General features: G+C 34.6%; 1 protein-coding gene and 1 pseudogene across 1 annotated transcript in view; one reads left to right on the top strand and one right to left on the bottom strand.

Annotated features, from left to right (window-relative positions):
* LOC145684086 (enoyl-CoA hydratase domain-containing protein 3, mitochondrial) overlaps positions 1 to 22790 on the bottom strand; it is a 55015-nt gene that overhangs the window by 19904 nt on the left and 12321 nt on the right. The window contains exons 3-5 of the mRNA XM_081755971.1: positions 21964 to 22099; positions 17106 to 17296; positions 7272 to 7432 (exon numbers count right to left, since the gene is read on the bottom strand). Coding sequence (XP_081612097.1) covers positions 7272 to 7432; positions 17106 to 17296; positions 21964 to 22099 — 488 coding nt within the window. The remainder of the gene's footprint in view (positions 1 to 7271; positions 7433 to 17105; positions 17297 to 21963; positions 22100 to 22790) is intronic.
* LOC145683601 (NADH-ubiquinone oxidoreductase chain 5 pseudogene) lies at positions 9029 to 11866 on the top strand (annotated as a pseudogene).

Below are 22790 nucleotides of genomic sequence, written 5' to 3' on the forward strand. Positions count from 1 at the left end.
AAATAAGTAACACAGGATAAATTTAAGTGTTTAACGAAAAAAAAAAAAAGTATAATGATGAGAAACACCAATCGACAAATCTCACTGAATTAAATAAGATAGTATAGGTGAATGTAAATCCTCATGCATAGTTTTTGAGAAAATTGGGAAAAAGCTAATATTTTTCACGTGGTTGTACGATAACCACGCCATCTATTAAGATAAAGCTAATACTGAAGTAAACAATCATCTAGTTTTTTTATATATATATATTTTTATTATGACACTCGTAAGGCGCCATTGCGTTTAGTAGTGAATGAGATGTAACAGAAAATTATTACCTCTCAACTGCATTTTGTATTTAACTAAAATATTGTCCAAAGTTAAGACATATATCTAGTCTCGGACTTGGGGGTTATAGAGCCCTGGCAAGAGCCTCACTTGGAAGGCCCCATTTTCCCTTCCCATGTTGCATATAAGAGCCTTACAAAGTATACTAAGTTTCATCTTCTTATCTTTTTATTCTGCTTATTGTAGTGACACACTATTTCCATTGGGGTTTGATAAAATACCAATTGAAATATTCATTTACGCGTGGTAATGGAGCCCCAGGGTGGAGACCTGTTCTGTTTCTCTATGGTGTTGCAATAAGATGTCAAACGACTAACAGAGGGCGGGCCCAGCAATACTTTATAAAAATTTGTCCCATTTCGAAATTCATGAAACCCAATACACATTTAGACAATATCCCCATTCTTCGTATTTGTTGAAATATATTCTTAGTAGGCCGCAAACAGGATTTTATAATACTGTTAGTTTCATTCCAATGATGGGACCCCAAGACTACATTCAATGCTAGGGGCCACCGAACTCTGGGAATGGAACGAACTACAACGAGTAACTAACTATGCTCCAACACAGTAGACATGTTCTATCCTACTTTCCATGTTATTCAATATTAATTTATATATACAGGGTGTTTCAAAACAACACCGACAACGTTTGGGAGGTGATTCCTGACACCAAGATAAGACAAAAAAGTATAGACCAACCTTGGTGCACAAATGCTTCCTTTCGGAGTTAGAGGCTGCCGAAAACATGAAAAAATGAACTTTAAAGGAACCACGGCTCTAAAACTATGGGACCTACCGTAGTCGGGTCAAGACTTTACTTAGGAACTAATATGTGCCCTATCCAAATATCCATGTTTCAGAATCCTGCGGTACTTTCGTAACAATTTTTATAGAGGGAGTTTGGCTACAGGCATATAATTTGAAGTACTCACCAACTACCTCTATAAAAATTATTTGGAAGTACCGCAGGATTCTGAAACATGGATATTTCGATACGGCGCATACTAGTTAGTTCCTAAGTGAAGTCTTGACCCGACTACGGTAGGCCCCATAGTTTTGGAGCTATGGAACTTTAAAGTTCATTTTTTCATGTTTTCGGCAGCCTATAACTCCGAAAGGAAGCATTTGTGCACCCAGGTTGGTCTATACTTTTTGTCTTATCTTGGTGTCAGGAATTACCTCCTATACGTTGTCGGTGTTGTTTTGAAACACCCTATATATATATATATATATATATATATATAGAGAGAGAGAGAGAGAGAGAGAGAGAATGTTCTAAAAATGGCGCCCACGGACCGCAGAGCACTGTTCTACAGGCCAAAATAAAAAATAAAGAGAAAAATGTTATATGATGGTATGCACTCCGAGGCCTCCTTCAGCCGCTATGGGGAATCAAAATTTCACAATGTGGCAACATCACAGATTAACTTGGAGCCATTAGCATTACTCTACGAATAGAACAAGCAGTTGAATCGATGCTACATTAATAACTCATGCTAGTGTCAATCAATATCGACTTTAGCTGCCATGTGGAGAGCATCGATATAGCTATTTGATAGATTGGTAGATCTAATCTATGGTTCTTTATGTTGCAACTTAGCGCAATTTGTGTTTCCAGGCGAGGACTCGAAAGGTATACAAATATTTTTTGCTTTATTTTGGTTTTGTAGAATAATGCTCTGTGGTCCGTGGGCGCCATTTTTAGAACACCTGATATATTATATATATATATCCATTCGACAGATATCCCTGCCCTCCTATCCTGGCCAGTCCGAGCCTGCATATATTCGTTATTAGATAAGAACAACATTGAGTTTAACATCATTATATGCTTAAGAGTAAATTTTTATGTGTAATTTCCGGGAAAATCCACAAAAACAAATTGTGCTAAAAAGTGTGTCCTTCGCTGCCAATTATAATTGATAGTTCAATTGGAACACATTGTTTATAGCTATATTTGTGTACTGTGTTTGTAAACAAATATATAAATAAATAAATAAACGCTGTTAAATAACAGACCGTGTTTTCTCTTAATAATGACACAGTCATCTAGCAAAAACACTTACGTTACGAAAATTCTATCTTAACATCTTACAAGATCTAACCAAACCACTTGGCATAACGGCCCGCATTGTGGGCCTGAGCCGCTCTACGCCATCTGTTAGCGACTGGAGGAACTACATCCAACCTAGCGACGAACGCGTGGTCAGCGTACAGCGTAGCCCTATCGCTAACAGGCGTGTAGGTAGCTTTCTAGACCTAGTGACTCCCCAGTTTTGCCTCACGACGCTCAGAGGACGCCGAAAATTGGGGAGGCACCGGCCGGGAATCGAATCCAGACCACGCGGACATGAATCTAACGCTCTAACTACTACCTAGGTAGATTACGGCGTCTCTATCTTACAAGATCAGGTTATATTAACTCAATGTTCAGTAATGGTCATGTACTTTTCCGAAACTAGAAACCATGGGTAAAAACTTATAGGGTAATCAGAATTTCGTATAGTGCGTTTACTCAATAGAAGTGCAGTTCGACACATTTCTTTTAAGTTCTCATACTGATTTTTACAACAGCGTTCTTTCCTTCCTCCAAATCTCTTATAGGTTTCAGGCCGCTTCCTTCCTTCCCAAATCCTTTCTTTCTTCCCTTTCCCCGGGACAGTGTGCTCGCCGAAGGACGTCATCCCTCAAATCGTGAAGGGCTAAATGGACTTAGATGCCGAAAGCCCAGAAGTCTAAATCCTAATCTTTTGTGTGCATTTGCGGGATTGCAACGTCTTAACACACACACACACACTGCGTCTGTTCTTTCTTTACAATTCTATGGCTAATATGAAACAGATGTCAGGCAATGTAATAACTAGGAAGCTGGTATTGGAAACAGGAAATCGAGCACTAACTTAAAGGACAGTATTTGCACTTGTGGCAACTAAGACTCCACGTGAAGTTAACAAGCGACTGTCAATTGCTTCAAATGAGGGTTCTGGTTGGCCATTTATTTAACGGGGATGTTTCCCGCAAGATCCCTCGAACGATGCCTTATTTTTGATATGAGCCACAACATGTAGAAGGCGGCATTCTTTGTATATGAACTGCGCTTCGGCTCAAAAAACGAACTATAATAAATGTAGTTAGAATTCCGTAATATTCACCATTTTGATTAGTTCAAAAGTAGATAGTTCAAAGTGCAATATACGTATATTTAAAATATGACAATATAAATACATAAACAGCGAACTCAAGGCAATAAATTATTAGAATTATCTGCAGAATAACTCAATTGAATAGAAGACTAACATATCACCTGGGAGGAAGCAGCTCAGGGAGAAAACTCCTGTAATGAAACGAGCAGTTACACGCGGAATATAAAAAAAATGTTATTACATCTGGTAACCGATCACAAAAATTACTACTGTTTATGTAAAATTAAGAAATTCGATGTTTTACAGTATATTTGCAATTATTCAATTCTCTTTGAGTTGTACTGTAGCAATATGATTTTATTTTTTGATTCTCTTTCATGAGATAAGTTTAATGATGAAGTGGCCTTCTAGGAGCAAGTGTATTTTCTGTAAAATAAAATTGAACTTAAAGACCTCTATTTGGTACGTTTGGAGGCAAAGGAAAGCAGCGTATTTATACACAGTAAGTAAGTACTTTGTATGCTAGAATATTATTAACGCTTAGCGAAAAAGAAATCTAAAAATTACACATATAAACAATCAATATTGAGATGAACAAAATATGAGTGAGTGTAAATCCTCATGCGCAGTTTCCGAGAAAACCGATAGGTTTCCCTTTTTTGTAAATCTAAATCTGTATACTGTACGATACTCACATTATTATTATTATTATTATTATTATTATTAGTAGTAGTAGTAGTAGTAGTAGTAGTAGTAGTAGTAGTAGTAGTAGTAGTAGTAGTAGTAGTAGTAGTAGTAGTAGTAGTAGTAGTAGTAGTAGTAGTAGTAGTAGTAGTAGTAGTAGTAGTAGTAGTAGTAGTAGTAGTAGTAGTAGTAGTAGTAGTAGTAGTAGTAGTAGTAGTAGTAGTAGTAGTAGTAGTAGTAGTAGTAGTAGTAGTAGTAGTAGTAGTAGTAGTAGTAGTAGTAGTAGTAGTAGTAGTAGTAGTAGTAGTAGTAGTAGTAGTAGTAGTAGTAGTAGTAGTAGTAGTAGTAGTAGTAGTAGTAGTAGTAGTAGTAGTAGTAGTAGTAGTAGTAGTAGTAGTAGTAGTAAGTATTCTGCCTTTCGCAGGTCCTGGGACTAATGAGGATTTTTTTTTTTTCAATTTTAGATTTCGGCCTGGAAATGTTTCTTCCACTTTTCTCGATCTTCAGCTTCCTCTTTTAACTCCCAATATTTTCTCCTATCTTTCAAATCATCGATCAGCTGTTCTTCTTCTTCCTGTTCCTCGCTTCCCTTCCATCTTTCCTTCTATGGCGGTGTGAAGAAGACAATTTCTTCGCAAGATGTGTCCAATGCAATTGGCCTTTCTACGAAGGATGGTGGCTAGAAGTGTCCTCTTATCTCCTATCCGTTTTGAAACATCTTCATTTGATGCTCTCTCTGACCATTTTATCTTCTCCATCTTCCTCCAACACCACATTTCGAAGTTCTCTAAATATTTCTTCTCTTACTTCCGTAATGTCCAAGTCTCTGAACCATACACTCCAATGCTTCATATATAGCACTTGACCAACTTCTTCATACACTTGTTGATTCTCACATGCCACCTATTAACATGAAACTTATACTGAAGTACACACTAATCGAACTTTTTATGATGACACTAGCAAAGAAGAAGTATATACTACTAGCATATATTACCCGCTTCGCTGGGTTGAAATGAAAATTTAAATGCACAACTCCATATCTCATGTGTTTAATACCCGTGAAATATGCTTGCAGTAAATGTTAACATTATATCGCCTGTCATTTATGTTAACCCGCCGAGTGACACGGTCATGCGGGTTGCATATAAATACGTTTATTTTTACCTATGATGAACTAACAAAGGATTTGTACGTTATGGACACTTGAATCGTCAATTATCTCAAGACACTGGTAATTAAAAATTAAAGTGATATGATAAAAACAATCTAGGGTCCAAATCCTAATAACCCCCCAAAAATGAAAGAAATTGGTTCAGCCGTATTAGCGTGATGAGGGAACAAAGGATTTGTACGTTCTCTTTTATATATATAGATGGTTAATGAGCACAGGCCAAAATTATGGTAAACAGTTAAACTTTAATTTTAACTATGATATTGTTCAAAGATATAACTATGAACAGCTACAAAATTTCATTGTTGACTTTTATGCATCCAAGCCATTTAGTATTTTCCGTAAAGACATCCAACAACTGCCTGAATGTTGGGAACAGATTGTGAACAATGTGGAGGAATGTATCAGTAATCCATTATCTGATTAGTTCAACCTCAAACAAGAAATGTATCTATTGGTTCCAAACGGCACAACTAATGAATCAACCCAATACAAATAATAGATTATAAGATTTAATAAGGTAAAGATTATACAAATGCAAATATCTTAAATAGATGTTATTATTTTAAAACAATCTTGAACGCCTAATTATTTTTTGAAAAATATAATATGTATTATCTTATTACAAGAATTTTATTTACTATTATTTTTAAAATGTAAGTACACTCATATACCGATATATGGCCAAAACTTTAAGAAAACAATAATAAATTTGCTTTCGAAAGGAACAAGAGTAGAGTGGTCTGCAGAACATTCAGACTAATGAAAGTTGTCTTCATTTAAAAAGAGTTTGAGAAAGCTTATTCATAGGATGCATAGGGAATTGTAAACACTTTATATTTCTTGTAGCAGCAAGTCTTCTTAAGGTGTACAGAAGATGGAGTGAATGATGCTCCGAAACAGTATGCAAGAAAAGATGTCATGCTTGAGGTAGGAAAAATTTAGAATATTATTTGTAAAGAAACTGTCTTTATTAAGTACTAGCAAAATACGGGGAGAATACGTTTCATTTTGGACATAAAGAGCAACGGAGGGCTGAGTTTGAAAAAATGAAATGAAATTTTTGAGTTTTACGTCCCACGGTTATGCCGGTTACGCTAAAGGAGACGGTGATTATGAGAAGTAGATGAAATGGTGGAATGAAGAAAGTGGGAAGAAACGGGAGAGCTCCGAGAAAACACACGCGCACGGTGTTTGTCCACCACAAAGTTCAATTGGCGGGAGTAGGGTTTGAACCCGGGACCTCATGTACCAGAGGTGAAGGCTCTACCACTGAGCCACCGCGGCCCCGAGGGCTGAGTTTGAATCTAAACGGGATCGGAAGTATCATTGTTCATCTCAGCGACCCCGAAAACTGTGGATTCGGCACTAAAATCGGTCATTTTCGATCATTTTTAAATATCTCTCCCTCCCCTAAGTTGCACCGTCGAAGTGAAATGATAAAAACCATCCCAGACTCGAATCCCATCTATGTTGAAAATTTGATCAATATCGGTCGGGTGGTTCAAGAGTTATTAAGTTTCATTTATTTTTATATATCTCCCAATCCTCTCCTTCCCTAAGACCTACCGTCATAGTGAAATAATAATAATAATAATAATAATAATAATAAAAATCTTCCCAGACCCGAACCTCATAAATGTTGAAATTTTGATCGAGATCGGTCGGGTGGTTCATGAGGTACGAAGTCACAAACATAATGACTTTCAATTTTATATATTAGATATGACAGAAGCTATGGTAGAAGGAAAAATATGCAGCGAAGAAGGTTGAAATTACGAGACAATATTAAAACGAAGAAAACAGCTGGGTACCAGAGTGCATGAAACCTTCCGAACGTTTTGCAAGGGATCTGCCAATGACAATATCTACGGTGATGATTATTGCAACCGTAATACTTTCCAAAATTCTATTTCTACGTCACTAGAATATAATTACCAAGGTTTTCTTCCGACACTACTTTACTCACGAGTCCAGCCTGTAGTGCTTCGTGTGCAGTGATAGGCAGTCCAGTAAAGAGCATGTGAAGAGCAACTTTTCGAGGAACATTACGAGCCAATGGTATTCCAGGAGTTGAGCAGAATAGACCAAGGTTTACCCTAAAAAAATATAAAAGTCATAATCAGAAAACTTCCAATTTTTTTTTGAGGACTGAAAAAAAGTATGCTTTCTAAACTAAAATCAAGCTATGTGCGGCTTTGATGCACAGAGTCCTGCGTTCGACTCCCGGTGGGAGCGCTTTGGCACTTGAATGCATTAAGATGGTTCGAATCCCATCTTAAATTGTAGGTCCATATTTCATATAGTCTTGGTTCTGAAAAGGAACGCTAAAATCCAACCAACCAAAATCAACTGTACTCCTTACGATTATTTAATCACATCTAGAAATCGCCATCAAATAACTGGTCAATAGAATGTTTACACAATAAAACGCCAAATCACGCTGACGAGTGAGATGAACGTGCCTCTCATAGCTCAATTGCCAATAAACTGACTAGCAAAGTGCACTGTCGAGGTTCGAGTTCATGCAATGTAACGGTGTTGACATATGACTTAGAGGGCCGGAGAGGGCCTTGATATAATGAAGTGATCTTTACTACTGCAATTAATGTAATAAATAAGTATGTTGCTAATATAATAGTATTTATTAAGATTGATGTTATATAAAATTTTATACCAGGAATTTCTTGATAATTAGTTGTGTACTGGTGTGGGTCTGGTAGTGAAATTATGTTTGGTAGTATAAGGGGGTCGATAATTATTATAAAAATTAGGAACAATGGAACTAGGAAAATTAGAAGGAAAAGATTAGGTGTTAGAGTAAATATTTCATTTGATGCTAGTCTTGTAACATAAATAAATAGAACTAATATACCCCCTAGAAAAACTAAGAAGAGAATATAGGAAAATCAAGGAGATTCTCTTATAGTCGAAATAGTTAAGCAAGTGATAATAGTGTTGATAATGAGTATTAACCCTATTGATAGGGGGTGAGATATTTGAATTAGAATAAATCTTAAGACTACTAAAATTATAAGTAATATTCAGGTTATTTTAATTTCAAGAGGTAGTTTATTAAAATATTAGTTTTGGGGACTAAAGATAAGTTTATACTTTCTCTTGATGCTTTTAGAATTCTATTCATTAATGGTTTACAAGACCAACGTTTTAATTAAACTATAAAAGCTTATGAAAATATTATTTATTTTGTTTTCTTGTTTTCTGGTTATTTTAGGAATAGCTTGTTTTGTTATTCAACGTAAGCATTTACTAATAGTTTTGTTAAGACTTGAATTTATTGTGTTGATAAGTTTTTTACTTTTGTCCTATTCTTTGGGAAGCTTATATGTTGAAAACTATTTTTGTTTATTATTTTTAACTTTTAGCGTTTGTGAAGGTAGTTTGGGTTTATCAATTTTAGTGTCTATTGTTCGAACTCATGGAGGTGATTACTTGAATTCTTTAGTTGTATTGCGATGCTAAAGTATTTACTGTTTATATTATTTTTAATACCTTTGGGCTTTAATTTTAAATTATGATGAGTTGTTCAGTTTTGTCTTATTGGAGTTTGTTTTTTATTTATAATAAGAAATAGTATAGGGCTGGTTCCTTGGGAGGTGGGCTATTATTTGTGAAGAGATAGTTTGAGATATTCGTTGATTTTATTAAGTATTTGAATTGTTATTCTTATAATTATGGCTAGAGAAGGTGTATTAAGAAGTTCATTTTATACTACTAGTTTTATTAGTTTAATTTTATTATTACTTGTGTTACTCTATTTGAGATTTTCTTCTTCTAGATTATTTATGTTTTATTTTATTTTATTTTATTTTATTTTTTTTTTTTTTTTTTTTTGAGGGCTCATTAATTCCTACATTATTTTTAATTTTAGGCTGAGGTTATCAACCTGAACGAGTGCAGGCAGGTATATACTTGTTGTTTTATACTTTATTTGCTTCGCTGCCACTTTTGATCGGAATTTTTTATTTAGAATATGTTAAGGGTAGCTTATTAATTATTAATATGAGAAGTGTAATAGATTTAGGAATTACATATTATATATGATATTTTGCTTTAGTTGTTGCTTTTTTAATTAAAATACCTATATTTTTGGTTCACCTTTGGTTACCTAAGGCCCATGTTGAGGCACCCGTAAGTGGTTCAATAATTTTAGCAGGGGTTTTATTGAAGTTGGGGGGGTATGGCCTATTACGCATTCTATATTTTATAGAAAATGTAGCTGTAAATATAAATTTAATTTGATTTGGTATTAGAGTTGTGGGTATTTGATCGGTTAGATTAGTGTGCTTACGACAAGTTGATGTAAAGTCTTTAATCGCTTATTCTTCTGTTGCTCACATAGGATTAGTATTGATAGGATTACTAACGATAGGGCTATGATGATTTAGAGGTGCTCTTACATTAATAATTGCCCACGGCCTATGCTCTTCGGGGTTATTTTGCCTTGCAAATATTTCTTATGAACGTTTAGGGAGTCGAAGATTGTTAATCAATCGGGGAATACTATCTTTTATGCCGAGCCTAGGGCTGTGATGATTTTTATTAAGAATTGCTAATATGGCCGCGCCACCAACATTAAATTTATTAGGAGAAATTAGTCTGTTAAATAGAATTGTTGGGTGGTCTTGATTGAGTATATTAGGGTTAGCTTTACTATCTTTTTTTAGAGCTGCTTATAGATTGTATTTATATTCATATACTCAACACGGAATACCCTATTCTAATTTATATTCTTGTTGAGGTGGAAGTGTACGAGAGTATTTATTATTGATGTTACATTGATTACCTTTAAATTTATTGATCTTTTTTGCAGGCCCAAGATTTTTATGACTGTAGTTGCTTGAGTAGTTTAGGATAAAATTTTAGTTTGTGGAACTAAAGAAGGTTTATTGCCCTTAGGCCATGGTTTGACCTTTTTCAATTTGTGTGACTAGATTTGCCTTTTTAAGTAGAATAAGTGTTTTTTTATTTCTAATAGGCTTGAATTTTTTAATTAATAGATATAGTGTATTTATTGAGTGAGAAGTTATTTCTTTTAATAGAAATAAAATTATTATAACTCTTCTATTTGACTGAATATCATTTATATTTATAAGATTTGTACTTTATATTTCTAGAATGGTAATTTATTATAGTGGACAATATATAGGATCTGAACGATGTCTTAATCGATTTATTATGCTTGTATTAATATTTGTTCTTTCAATAGTTTTATTGATTGTTTCTCCTAATTTAATTAGAATCCTTCTTGGATGAGACGGACTAGGACTAGTGTCATATTGTCTAGTTATTTATTATGAAAATGTGCGGTCTTATAATGCTGGCATGTTAACTGCCCTTTCTAATCGTATTGGAGATGTAGCAATTTTGTTAGCTATTGCTTGAATATTGAATTATGGGAGTTGAAATTATGTCTTTTATTTGCATAGAGTTTTAAATAATAATGAGATAGTAATTATCTCTAGCTTAATTATTTTGGCAGCAATAACGAAAAGTGCACAAATTCCTTTTTCTGCGTGATTGCCGGCAGCAATAGCTGCTCCTACACCAGTGTCAGCATTGGTACATTCTTCTACACTTGTGACTGCTGGGGTTTACTTGTTAATTCGTTTTAGAGATGTTTTATTAAGTGTTTATGCGGGGAATGTGTTACTTTTATTATCAGGGCTGACAATATTTATAGCTGGTATTGGTGCTAATTATGAATATGATTTGAAGAAGATTATTGCTTTATCTACGCTAAGTCAGCTTGGTCTTATAATAATAATTTTGTCTATAGGATTTCCTGTATTGGCTTTCTTTCATCTGTTAACACATGCTTTATTTAAGGCGTTACTTTTTTTATGCGCAGGAGCAATCATTCACGGTGTAGGAGATACACAAGATATTCGTAGAATAGGGGCACTTGTAAGTCAGATACCCCTTACTTTGTCTTGTTTAAATGTAGCTAACTTGGCTTTATGTGGAATGCCATTTTTAGCTGGGTTTTATTCTAAGGACTTAATTTTGGAGATTTCTTCATTGTCTTTAATTAATGTAGTCAGCTTTTTCTTATTATTTTTTTCTACGGGCCTAACTGTATGTTATTCAGTACGTTTAAGATTTTATTTAACGGGTAGGGGTTTTGGGGGTACTAATATTCATTCTATTAGTGATAATGAAGGCTGGACTATGTGTAAGGGAATATTAGGATTAGTAGTGATGGCAATTTGGGGAGGTGCAGCATTGAGTTGATTAATTTTTCCTACTGTTAATTGTGTTATTTTACCTTTATATTTAAAAACGGGTGCATTACTTGTAAGTGTGGTAGGCTTGTGGGTTGGTGTTTTATTATCAAATTATTCTATTGGGCAGTCTTTAATGTGTGTGAAGTTTTATTTTAGCTCTACAATAATAGGAAGCATATGATTTTTACCTTACTTATCAACAAATTATATTATTAAATTCCCTTTATATGTAGGAGGTCTATATTATAATAATATTGATCAAGGATGGAGAGAATGTCTTGGTGCTCAGGGCATATATAGTAGTTTTAAGGACGGTTCAATATTGATTCAACAATCGCAGGATAATCTATTTAAAATGTATTTATTAATTTTTTTATTTTTTACAATTTTCCTTTGCTTCTTTATATTTGTATATTTGGGTAGCTTATATTGAAAGCATAGTATTGAAGATACTAAGAAGAATTATATTCCCTAAATAATACTCCCTGAGAGTACTCTCTTTTTTACCCCGAAAAGGTAATGTAATACTTATACTAAGAGGGCATAGTTATTTATATTAAGAGATGTTAACGGTCTAATCCGCTAAAGATAAAAGTTAGCAGCTTCTTCTTGATTAATTCACATCTCCTTAGTTGGGGTGGGAATACCCAGTGATATCATTAACAGTGAAATGCCTCTTTTTGGCTTCAACTAACAAGTAGGGGCTAAAGAGGCCAAGGGCTCAGGTCGAAACTGAGTGCAATTGTTTGCTTCCTACTTATGAGATAAGTTGACAGCAACACCTTTTGGATGCAAACCAAATATTATATTTAACTATTATCCCGTTTCATTAATCAGCTCATGTTAAAGACCCTTGATTTCACTCATGATAAAGGCCTATTAGGAGGATTACTAAGAACGTTAATCTAACCAGAGATCAGGATAATGTGTTAGTGTTGTTAATAGTAATTGTTATTGGAAGTAGAAGGGCAATTTCTACGTCGAAGATGAGGAAAATTACGGCAATGAGGAAGAATCGTAGGGAAAAGGGAATTCGGGCCGATGATTTAGGATCGAACCCACATTCAAAAGGAGAATTTTTTTCTCGGTCGTTAATAACTTTCTTGGAAAGAAGAGTTGAAATGGCTATAACAATTAAGCAAATAATAATAGTTAGTAGGCCGGTCGTTAAGACTGTATTAATTGCCTATTTCATTTAATGATCCTTTTGATTGGAAGTCAAATATACTATATATATTAAATAGGCTTAACCTCCTCATCAATAAATAGAAATGTAAAGGAATAATCATACTACATCTACAAAATGTCAATATCAAGCAGCGGCCTCAAATCCAAAATGGTGAGTAGGAGAGAAATGTGATAGGAGGTGGCGTAATAGGCAAGTGGCTAGAAATGTGGAACCAATAATAACGTGAAGACCGTGGAAGCCTGTTGCTATGAAAAATGTTGAACCATATACAGCATCTGCAATGGTGAATGGTGCTTCATAATATTCGTATGCTTGTAGAGCAGTAAAATATAAGCCTAGAAGGATTGTGAGTAGTAGACCTTGTGTAGCCTGAGTGTGGTTGCCCTCTATTAGTCTGTGATGAGCTCATGTTACAGTAACTCCTGAGGCTAGTAGAATTGCAGTGTTAAGGAGAGGGATGTGTATTGGGTTAAATGGTACAATTCCTGCTGGAGGTCAGAAAGATCCAATTTCTACTGTTGGCGAGATTTTGTTTTTATCATTGTTTTGTGCCTACTAATACTTAATATTTTCAATTTAATAAGTTTTGCTTTTACATAAACTTAGAAAATTTGGAATTTGAAAAGTAACGTTTAGTAAGTACTCCATATAAAATCTAAAACCAATTATAGAGCTAATAAACAGAATATGCTAAACGCTTTAACTTTCAATAACTTTCTGAATTGTGGTATCATACTTTTTGATGTTCCTTAACCGACCTGTCGTTTGAGTGGTTATCTTCTCCTGTACATGATCACAATCCTGGATTCTCAAAGCTGACTCAAGAGAAATTCAGACTGAAAATGAGCGTCAGCCAGCGATGCAACCCATGTATTCATCAATGGAAGCTGGGTTGGTGTAAGTTTCGAGTCCATCTAGTCTTAATCTTGAACACCGACCTCTCGAGTGCGTGCGGAGTCTGAAGAGAAACTGGGTAGCACAGTTGCGAACGAGCGGGCATCCGTATTAGATCCTCAGCCTAGTTCTGAATTTTCATTTTTTTCAATTTCTATTGTGTCTACAGCTATAAAACATATATTTGGTGTAGAAAACATAAGTTTTTATTTTATTTCCTCTAATTTTCTACATATATACATGCATTTCAAATTTCAGAATCTCTAGTATGCAAAACCTATGGAATTAAGATTAGGCGACAGTTCTCCCATTCGATTGACGTCTATAGGGTTGCGATGAAATGACTGTTCTCCCATTCTACAGATGTCCATAGGATTGAGATCATGTGACTGTTCTTCCATTTCACAGACGTTCATGGAATTGAGGTCTTGTAACAGTTCTTCCAGTGCACAGATGCTCATAGTATTGAAATCAAGTGACAGTTCTTCCATTCCACAGACATCCGTGGGGTTGAGATCAGGTGACAGTTTTTTCATTTTACAGACATCCATGGGGTTAAGATTAGGTGACAGAGTTCTCTCTTTCCAAAGATGACTTTTTTTTCCCAATTATGTCATCCAATCGTTACGTCACCAGAAGATAATATTGTCATTGGTTTCAGATTTCGTAGCCACCATGTACAATTTTGTACCTTATGCTGGAGAATGGGGCTTTCTAATATATTACACTTTATATAACACACTATATACGCTACAAACGTTATCGTACAAAATACAAACGTTACAAAGAAGTATATTATCGGAATAATATTTAGAACGGGAAAGGAGTTTAACAATATCACCACACTAACAAAAATGTATTACTCTTATGTCCGATCAAAACTAAAATATGCTGCTGTGATCTGGAACCTATCGCAACAACAAACCAACTTGAAAAAGTCCAATCCAAATTTATCAAATACTTAGTATACAAGAGCACTGGAATCTATCCATCTTACGAAAACTATCTTACATTAATAGACAACTTTTGTATCCCTATACTAGAACAAAGGCGAAATGTGGTAGATCTGATCTTTCTTCGTAAAATAGTACAAAATGAGTTTAGTTGTACAGATCTGATATCGACACTAAATTTTCATGTCCCGACACTTAAAACTCGTGTTGAAAACTCTGGCCTGTTCCATTGCAAAAAGGCAAGGACCAACGTATTATTGAAGTCACCAATCTGGAGAATACGCTCTTCTTATAACAAATTATGTATCGAAAACAACGAAATTGATATATGTAATATGAACTATAATATGTTTAAGAAAATATTGTAAGTTTATTTTGTAATGCACCAACACTATAATTGGGGCTTTGCCTGTTGTGTTGTAGTTCACAAATAAATACATCCCTTTACCTGGTTCGACATCAAAGTCACGCATCTACTTTATCTGCATTTGTTTCAGTCTTCTCAAAATACTCGTATAATATAGTGATGTGTACTCGTATTTCTTCGTTTACAAATTTTGTCTCAATCCGCACTGTGATTGAGGAGTTCTGTGTGAGTACAAAATGATTTCTGCTTTTCTATTCTATCATTTTCTCCCGTCTTTTTGATACCGAGGATCAGTCATTCATAAAAGAGTGACAATTGGTTCATAGCTGCTACTGCTGATCATCTTTCCCTTTCCCACTCCTTTAATTAATTACAAATCGATGATTGATTTAAATTTAACATATCTTTTCGGCATTAACTGAGTATCACAATCCAGTTTATGCACACAGAAAGCAAGAACATTAAGTGCGAAGAGGCATACTGATTACAGATCAAGTTGCTTGGTTTACATAGCACGGTAAAATGCAACCTTTCATTTTCAAAAGATAAAAATCCATTTGAACGGTACATTATTAAAAGTTAAGAAGAAAGCAGCCATGAAAAACCTCAATCAAAACATTATGAACTACAATAACCAATGAAAAGGTGGAGTTCAAATGGTGTAACGTTTAATCTTTGTTGTACCATCATGGCTTCATGACATTTATGTGAAAAATAATACGAATTTCATTCCAAGTGTTAGATATATGGAGTTTTATTTGTATCTTGAGTTACAAGTATTCCTGTATACTGAAAAACAGGAAGAATGATTTCCAATTCAAAGAGTGAAAACTGAATGCCTAGCCCGAGAATCGAATTCAGGTTTTCAGCTAGCTGTGCCATTCTGTGGTGGTTAGCACATGAGCATGATGAGCCCCGACATCCGAGTCCAATTCTCTGTCCATTCGATCATTTTTCATAAAATCGATTATTTCCTTAACTCATTATACAGGGTGATTTTTTTTATTTTAACTCACGAATTTCTAGCTGAAGTCAGATTTTCATGCGGTTTGTGTCAAATGATAAAGGGAGAATGGGAGATTTATGAGAATATGTTTATTGGTTTCAATTCATGCGGAGTAATATCGACAAAGCCTAAAGAAAAACAGCACGTATTCGCCAGTGTATCTTACAATCAAAATGACGTTTCGGATTTTTGAAGCGAAATTGCAGAATACAGATTAAGTGTCACACTGGTAACACCCATAAATCACATGTTGAATAGATATAGCCAGTTTCTTGCGACAAACAACGGAGAGATTTCTTGGACGATCTAAGGAATCGATAACTGACATCTTCCACAATACTCGCCTGCGGGATCCAATGCTTCCTTGTCTCATTCAGAAGCGATCCTATTTCTCCCAATTTATTCACTAGTGACGATATTATGTTCCTGCCGGGCAGAAGGTGAGGCAAAAAATTTGTTTCTAAATGTCCTTTGCCTAGCAACAACAGATCCCGTTCTTCAAAAACTTTTAACGATAAACTCATGTTGCTCCAAAGCGTACACTATTCTCACCGCATCCTGATCATTACATTATCCTCGCTACACACACAGTAGCACAGAACTGTACAGCAAAACAATTCCCAATACAACAGCCCAGTTCCCTGTTTCTTATTGACCTTGGCGAGGTTGTCATCTAACGAAGAAAACTCAGATCTTCACAACACACCGCACCTCATTCCAGTTGTAAGGTATACTGGTGAATATTTGCTGTTTTTCTTGAGGCGTAGTCGATATCACCCCGGACGGATTTAAACCAGTAAACATAGTTCCATAAATCTCCCATCCTTCCTTGATCGTTTGCCACAAACCGCATGAAAATCGGACTTCTAGACTTAAATGAAATCTGAGAGTTATAAAAAAAATAAATAAATAAATAAAAAAAACTGTATAATGAGTTAAGGAAATAATCAATTTTATGAAAAATGATCGATTGGACAGGGAATTGGACTCGGATGTCGGGGCTCATCATGCTCATGTGCTAACCACCACAGAATGGCACAGCATTAATAATGCATTTAACAATTTATTCTTTGATACCGCTGAAGCTAATGAAACTAAATAATACAAATACTCACCCAGGGGTCGAAAAGGAACTTTTTTCTGAGCAAATTGCAATGTCACATGCAGCCACCAATTGACATCCTGCAGCAGCTGCGACTCCGTTGACAACAGCTATTACTGGGACTGGAGACTCACAAATGTTCAGCATTAGGTCACTGCACTTTTGGAATACTTTGCTATGGTACGCTCTGCCTTCTTTCGTTGTCTGGAAACAACAGAGGAAAAAAAATATATATATACTTATCCATTTAAATAATCTTACAATATATTTACTGTGCGTGCCAGAAACCACAATTATATTCACTCGTTGCTATGTTTCTAGATTTAGCTTTGTATACTATCTTTCAAGCTTATTCATTGAATACTACCGCATGATTGTAGGTATCTAAGATTGGTTGACAGCGTTGTTGGAGTGAGAATACGAACTGGGCACTAAACGTTGATAAATAAGGTAGATGCCGACAGAGGAAGTGTAAAATTATTTACTATTTTTTAATGTCGATGTACTAGCGGTAAAAGGAACTGATTGATAGTCAACTGAGGAGTAAATTATAGATATAATTAATTGATCGGATCGAGGTTTTAGCGTCCCTTTCAGCAATGAGGCTTCATGAGACGTGAACTTACAGCTTAACGTGGGATCGGAACCACATGAGCTCCCGCCTAGAACAGAACAATTATAGATATGAGTTAGGAAAAGTTGCATGTGAATATGTAATTGTAGATGTGATGCACTTATAAGAGGGTATTTATAATATTTAGTAATAAAGGTGGAATTACGAACTATGAGTTGATATGGATTATTAAGGTTATTGTATGTTTATTAGTAATTGATTGAGTTGCAAATACTAATTAAATGTGTACGGAATATTTTCATTAAAACACTAGATTGAGCACTTATGATATAGTAGGGACTAATAGAAGTACCCTAGGCACACTGGAATATCACTTTCCGGAATATTAACAAAGTCAAACAGTGTTGGGTCTGGTCACACGAAAGATAGATGACCGTTCGCATTCACTGCGGCGTCCATGTCGTGAGTACAGTTTGGGAGTACTTGAAAGTAAGAAGCAGCGATCTCCGATGTAGAAGCCATTAACGGCGAGAATAGCCGATGTGGTGATCACTCACCCCAAAGGCATGAGTCCCACAAGCCGGCTAGTAGGCCCTGACTCCCCTAAGAGCTGTTGCCCCAGAAGGAGTTTTAGTTTTTATGAGATTAACAGAAATAATATTAGTGATCAACAGAAAGAGCTAAATTTGGAATTAATAACATAACGTTGAACCATAAAATTTAGGAATATTCTTAAGAGCGGATTTTTTTCCGAATTCGGTCGAATTTTCATGTATGTGATAGAAGCGTGCTATGCTTGTGGTTTGGTACCGTCTAAAGCCGACCATAGACATTTTTAGAGGTGAATTTTGACGTTTTATAGAACAAAAATTTCCAGTCTATACTTATTTGTAGATAAAAAAAAATCGTGACCCAAAAGCTCAATTTCTTGACTTTCATGACCGTTTTCTGATTTCGTGACTTTTTCATGACTTTCGTGACCGATAGACACCCTGTACAACCAACAAACCTAACTTAATTAACTTGTTCTGTAGCATCTAAAATTTCATTTTATTTGTCGTTCTTTCAAAGTGTGGAACTTTAACACCTTTTCGTGCTTCTCAAGCTTCTTTATTTGTAAAGATTATTATTTTGTGCAGTTTTCTCCCCTCCCCCTTTCGGAAACTACATTGATTCTTTGAGGTGTTCTTCGTATCTTCTGTAAGTAGCTTTATACTTGTTAGTATTGCTTAACACAAGCTCTGAATACTTCCATGAAATCTGATTGAATTTTTTCTGACTCTTTCGTGAAATACAGCAATTTCCTTGACTCTCGATATATTTTGACGCATTTCCCTGATTTCTACGATCAGTGTGTGCTCTGTTTAAATTATGACAGTTCTTCAAATAATGACCTCTTTCTTTAACAGAGTCCTCTACTACTTCTCTCGAAGAAAAAAAAAATGGATTTAAACATGGTGACAATTAGATTTAAGATGCGGTTGAGCAGCAGGCCAAGCGCCTAAGCACAATGAACAGGAGATGCAATTTAAAAAGCTTCAGATCATGCTCATTCACTCAATCTAGCGACTTTTCGATGAAACGACCATCAAACACGATAGAAGAAGTTCGATGTTCCACAAAAATCCCAGCTTTGTTCAAATTGGCACTTATTGCATTGTCGGTCATACGTCTCATGCGGAGTTGTCAACGATTTGCATTTGTTATAGGTGTAATTATATATATATATAAAGATCAGTTTTCCTTGAAAAAGTTATACCTTTAGTTTTGGTAATATTCAAAGTCAAAAAATTATTTTCTGACCACTTGACAACTAATTCAATATTCTCTTGTAATGTAACTTGATTATGAAGGGTTTTAATTTCCTTAAATTTTTTTGTGTCATCGGCATACATCAAATATCTACAAGTTAACTTCACAGGTAGGTCATTTACATACAGTAAAACAACAAGGGACCGAGATTGTAACCATGGGGTACACCAGATGTTATATTATGAATAGAAAAAATATAACCATTATACCTAACTTTAAATTTCCTATTAAGTACGAATCTAGCCACTTTATTATCTGATTCGATAATTTGTACTTGTACAACTTACTTATTACTAAATGATAAGGTAATTTGTCAAAAGCTTTGGCAAAATCAAAGTAAATAACATCAGTCTGACCACCCGATCGAATAACAGAGAACGAACTATGAACAAAGCATGCCAAATTTGTAATAACTGATTTACCATTTATAAACCCATGTTGATTTATGTCTAACTGATCACATACAGCATTATACAAGTAGTTGTACATTATTTTTTCAAAAATTTTAGGAATAACATTCATTATAGAAATTGGTCTATAATCATTCATTTTGTCACCTTTAGTCTTGGGTATTGGTGTTACGACTACAATTTTCCAAGCTTCAGGAGAAATATTTTCATTTAAACTTCAATTGAACAAGGATGCTAACACTGGTGAAATAATAATAATAATAATAATAATAATAATAATAATAATAATAATAATAATAATAATAATAATAATAATAATATATTACAGAGAACTGAAGGGGTATCATTTATTCTCTATCAGGGCTTTAGACATTTATTTCTTAGCATCATTTTAAAAGGATAAAATATGATCAAAAGTAAAAAACAGGTTATACACTGTTAAAAAAAAAACTGTTATAGACAGAATTCTAATTCGTTTTTTTTTTTTCTATTTTTTATCTATTTTAATCAATACTCTAAAAGTATTTCATATTATGGTAACAAATAATGCATGGAGCCGTAAAACATTTTTTAATTATTTTACAAAATAATAATGAAAAGAAGTTTCCAGTTTCATGTCTCACAGTTATGCCTTTCTAGGCTGAAGAAGACGGATGATTAATGACAGTGAATGATTTGAAATACTTGGTGTAATGAAAATGTGTAAGGAAATAGGAAAATCCACAGGCACGATGTTGTCCACCACAAATTCACATGTCCTGGAATTCCTCGCCTTATGGCAACCAAACATCCCTCACATCAGACTTCAGCGCTCTACCACTGAGTTACTGTGCGTCCGTCCCCCGTCCCACAATAGTGCTTTCAACAATACTGTACAATTAGCAAACAATTCTTTCCGTATTATGTGAAATCAAATCTAACGTGTTGGTGAGTCATACAATACTAGAAATCTTATCTTTAAAAAGGAAAGAAGAAAAAAACTAATATTTTGAGCAACTTTAAAGTTGAATGTTCTATACATTAGACATTACAATTCTGTTCAATTTTTACAATACAATAACCCAGTCAACACTATATCCTCCAAATGGTTTTAATTTCTGTAGAAAGAACTATTGCTTTGTTTTAAGCAGAAAGTGAAATGACACCTTGAGCTTAATGCGATTAACGATAAGGGAGACGAAAGAAAAATTGAACTGAATGATACGAAAGAATAATGAATGAAGAGAATGAGGAGAATAGAATCCTCAAGAAACTCATGGTCATGATGTCCATCGCAAACATATATGATTGGTATGGTTACCGAATTTCAATTTGACAGACAACATCCACATTAAAATAAGCACCATAGGCGTCGTATGGAAGCAGGTTAGCCGGAGGCACTTCTCCTCTCCCTCATGAATATATCGTTAGCGTACGCGTCTTCGGCACGGAAGATTCGGGTTCGATCTTGAGAGGTAATTCATGTGGTTCGGATCCTACGTTAAGTTGTAAGATCCCGTTTCGTCTTGGTGCTGAACGGGACAACAAACGATTTTAAATAAATTTAATATTCTCTTTCCTTTGAATGATAGGATTTGTGCCTTCCTTCCCAATCCTGACGTCTGGGCACGTTAATAATGAGCATTTTAATACGAACTACCATCTCATCCTAGAGAAAAAAAAAATGGTCATTAACTGACACCCTCTGACCGAACTGCGACGGAACAGCTCGTATATAATACTACTACTTTACTTAGTGAGCTGTGCCCATTGAGAAATGTCTGAATTCACCAACGTATGTGACAAAAAAATCCTACATTTTGAAGGAGGCACAGTGTCTCAGTGGTCGCGCGCTTACCTCTAGTACAAGAAGTCTCCGGTTCAATTTCATGCCATGATAACTTGTAGCGGACAATATTGTGTCTCTGGGTTTTCTCGGAGATCTCCCGTATTATTATTTCACCATTTCTTTCATGATACGTAATTAACTTTCACTAATCATCATTCTTCTTTAGTATAAAGGGCATAACAGTGAAGTGCTTAAAGTAAAGATTTCATTCTGTCTCTTAATTTTGATAGCATGTACTTATACGAACCAATTCCTTAAGATTGTGACCTGAAGAAAATGCAGGACCTTCACCAGACAATACAATACACCTCAATGAAGGATCATTTTGCTCATGAGTTATGCAATGTTGAAGCTTTTCTAATACTTGCAAAGAAAGAGCATTTCTGAAATGAAAAATATAAAAAAAGCATGGCAATAATTTCTTACATTCTATATTACGTATAGGCCAGACAAGGTTCCCAACTATGAACTGACACATTCCGGAACAAATACTTTACGGTAGGCTTGTGCATACTCATTTATTTCGGGGTGATTTAATAATCAAGGAATATACCTGTTACCATATAAATTTATGAATGAAAAAAAGTTATATTACAATTTAAATTATAAAGCTAGATTTGTAAATAATACTTAATTAATTTTATTGCTATTCATATTTTTTGTAACTCCCAGTCTGAAATTTCCATTTTTACAGTACATATGATTACATGAGACAGATACTTCTATGAAAAATACGCAAAAGTATCATCATCACAAACACAAAATAATGTTACGGTATATTCTATTTATAATAATAATAATAATAATAATAATAATAATAATAATAATAATAATAATAATAATAATAATCCAGCGTCTATTAATAATAATAACCCTAGTAATAATACTGGGAAAAATAATATTTGCTAAAATAAATTTATTATTATTATTTCAGAATGTCTTGCTTTTAGAAAATTTTGAAGGCAAACAAAAAAGTAAAGTTCATGAACACAAACAGAAACAATAAGAACACCATTATTAACAACTACTGCTGCTGGGAAGATCAGCTGTCGTCATATCAACTGAATTTTCAAA

Source organism: Thermobia domestica, chromosome 4 (genome assembly GCF_964235325.1).
Source record: "Thermobia domestica chromosome 4, izTheDome1.hap1.1, whole genome shotgun sequence".
NCBI classification, from domain to species: Eukaryota; Metazoa; Arthropoda; class Insecta; order Zygentoma; family Lepismatidae; genus Thermobia; species Thermobia domestica.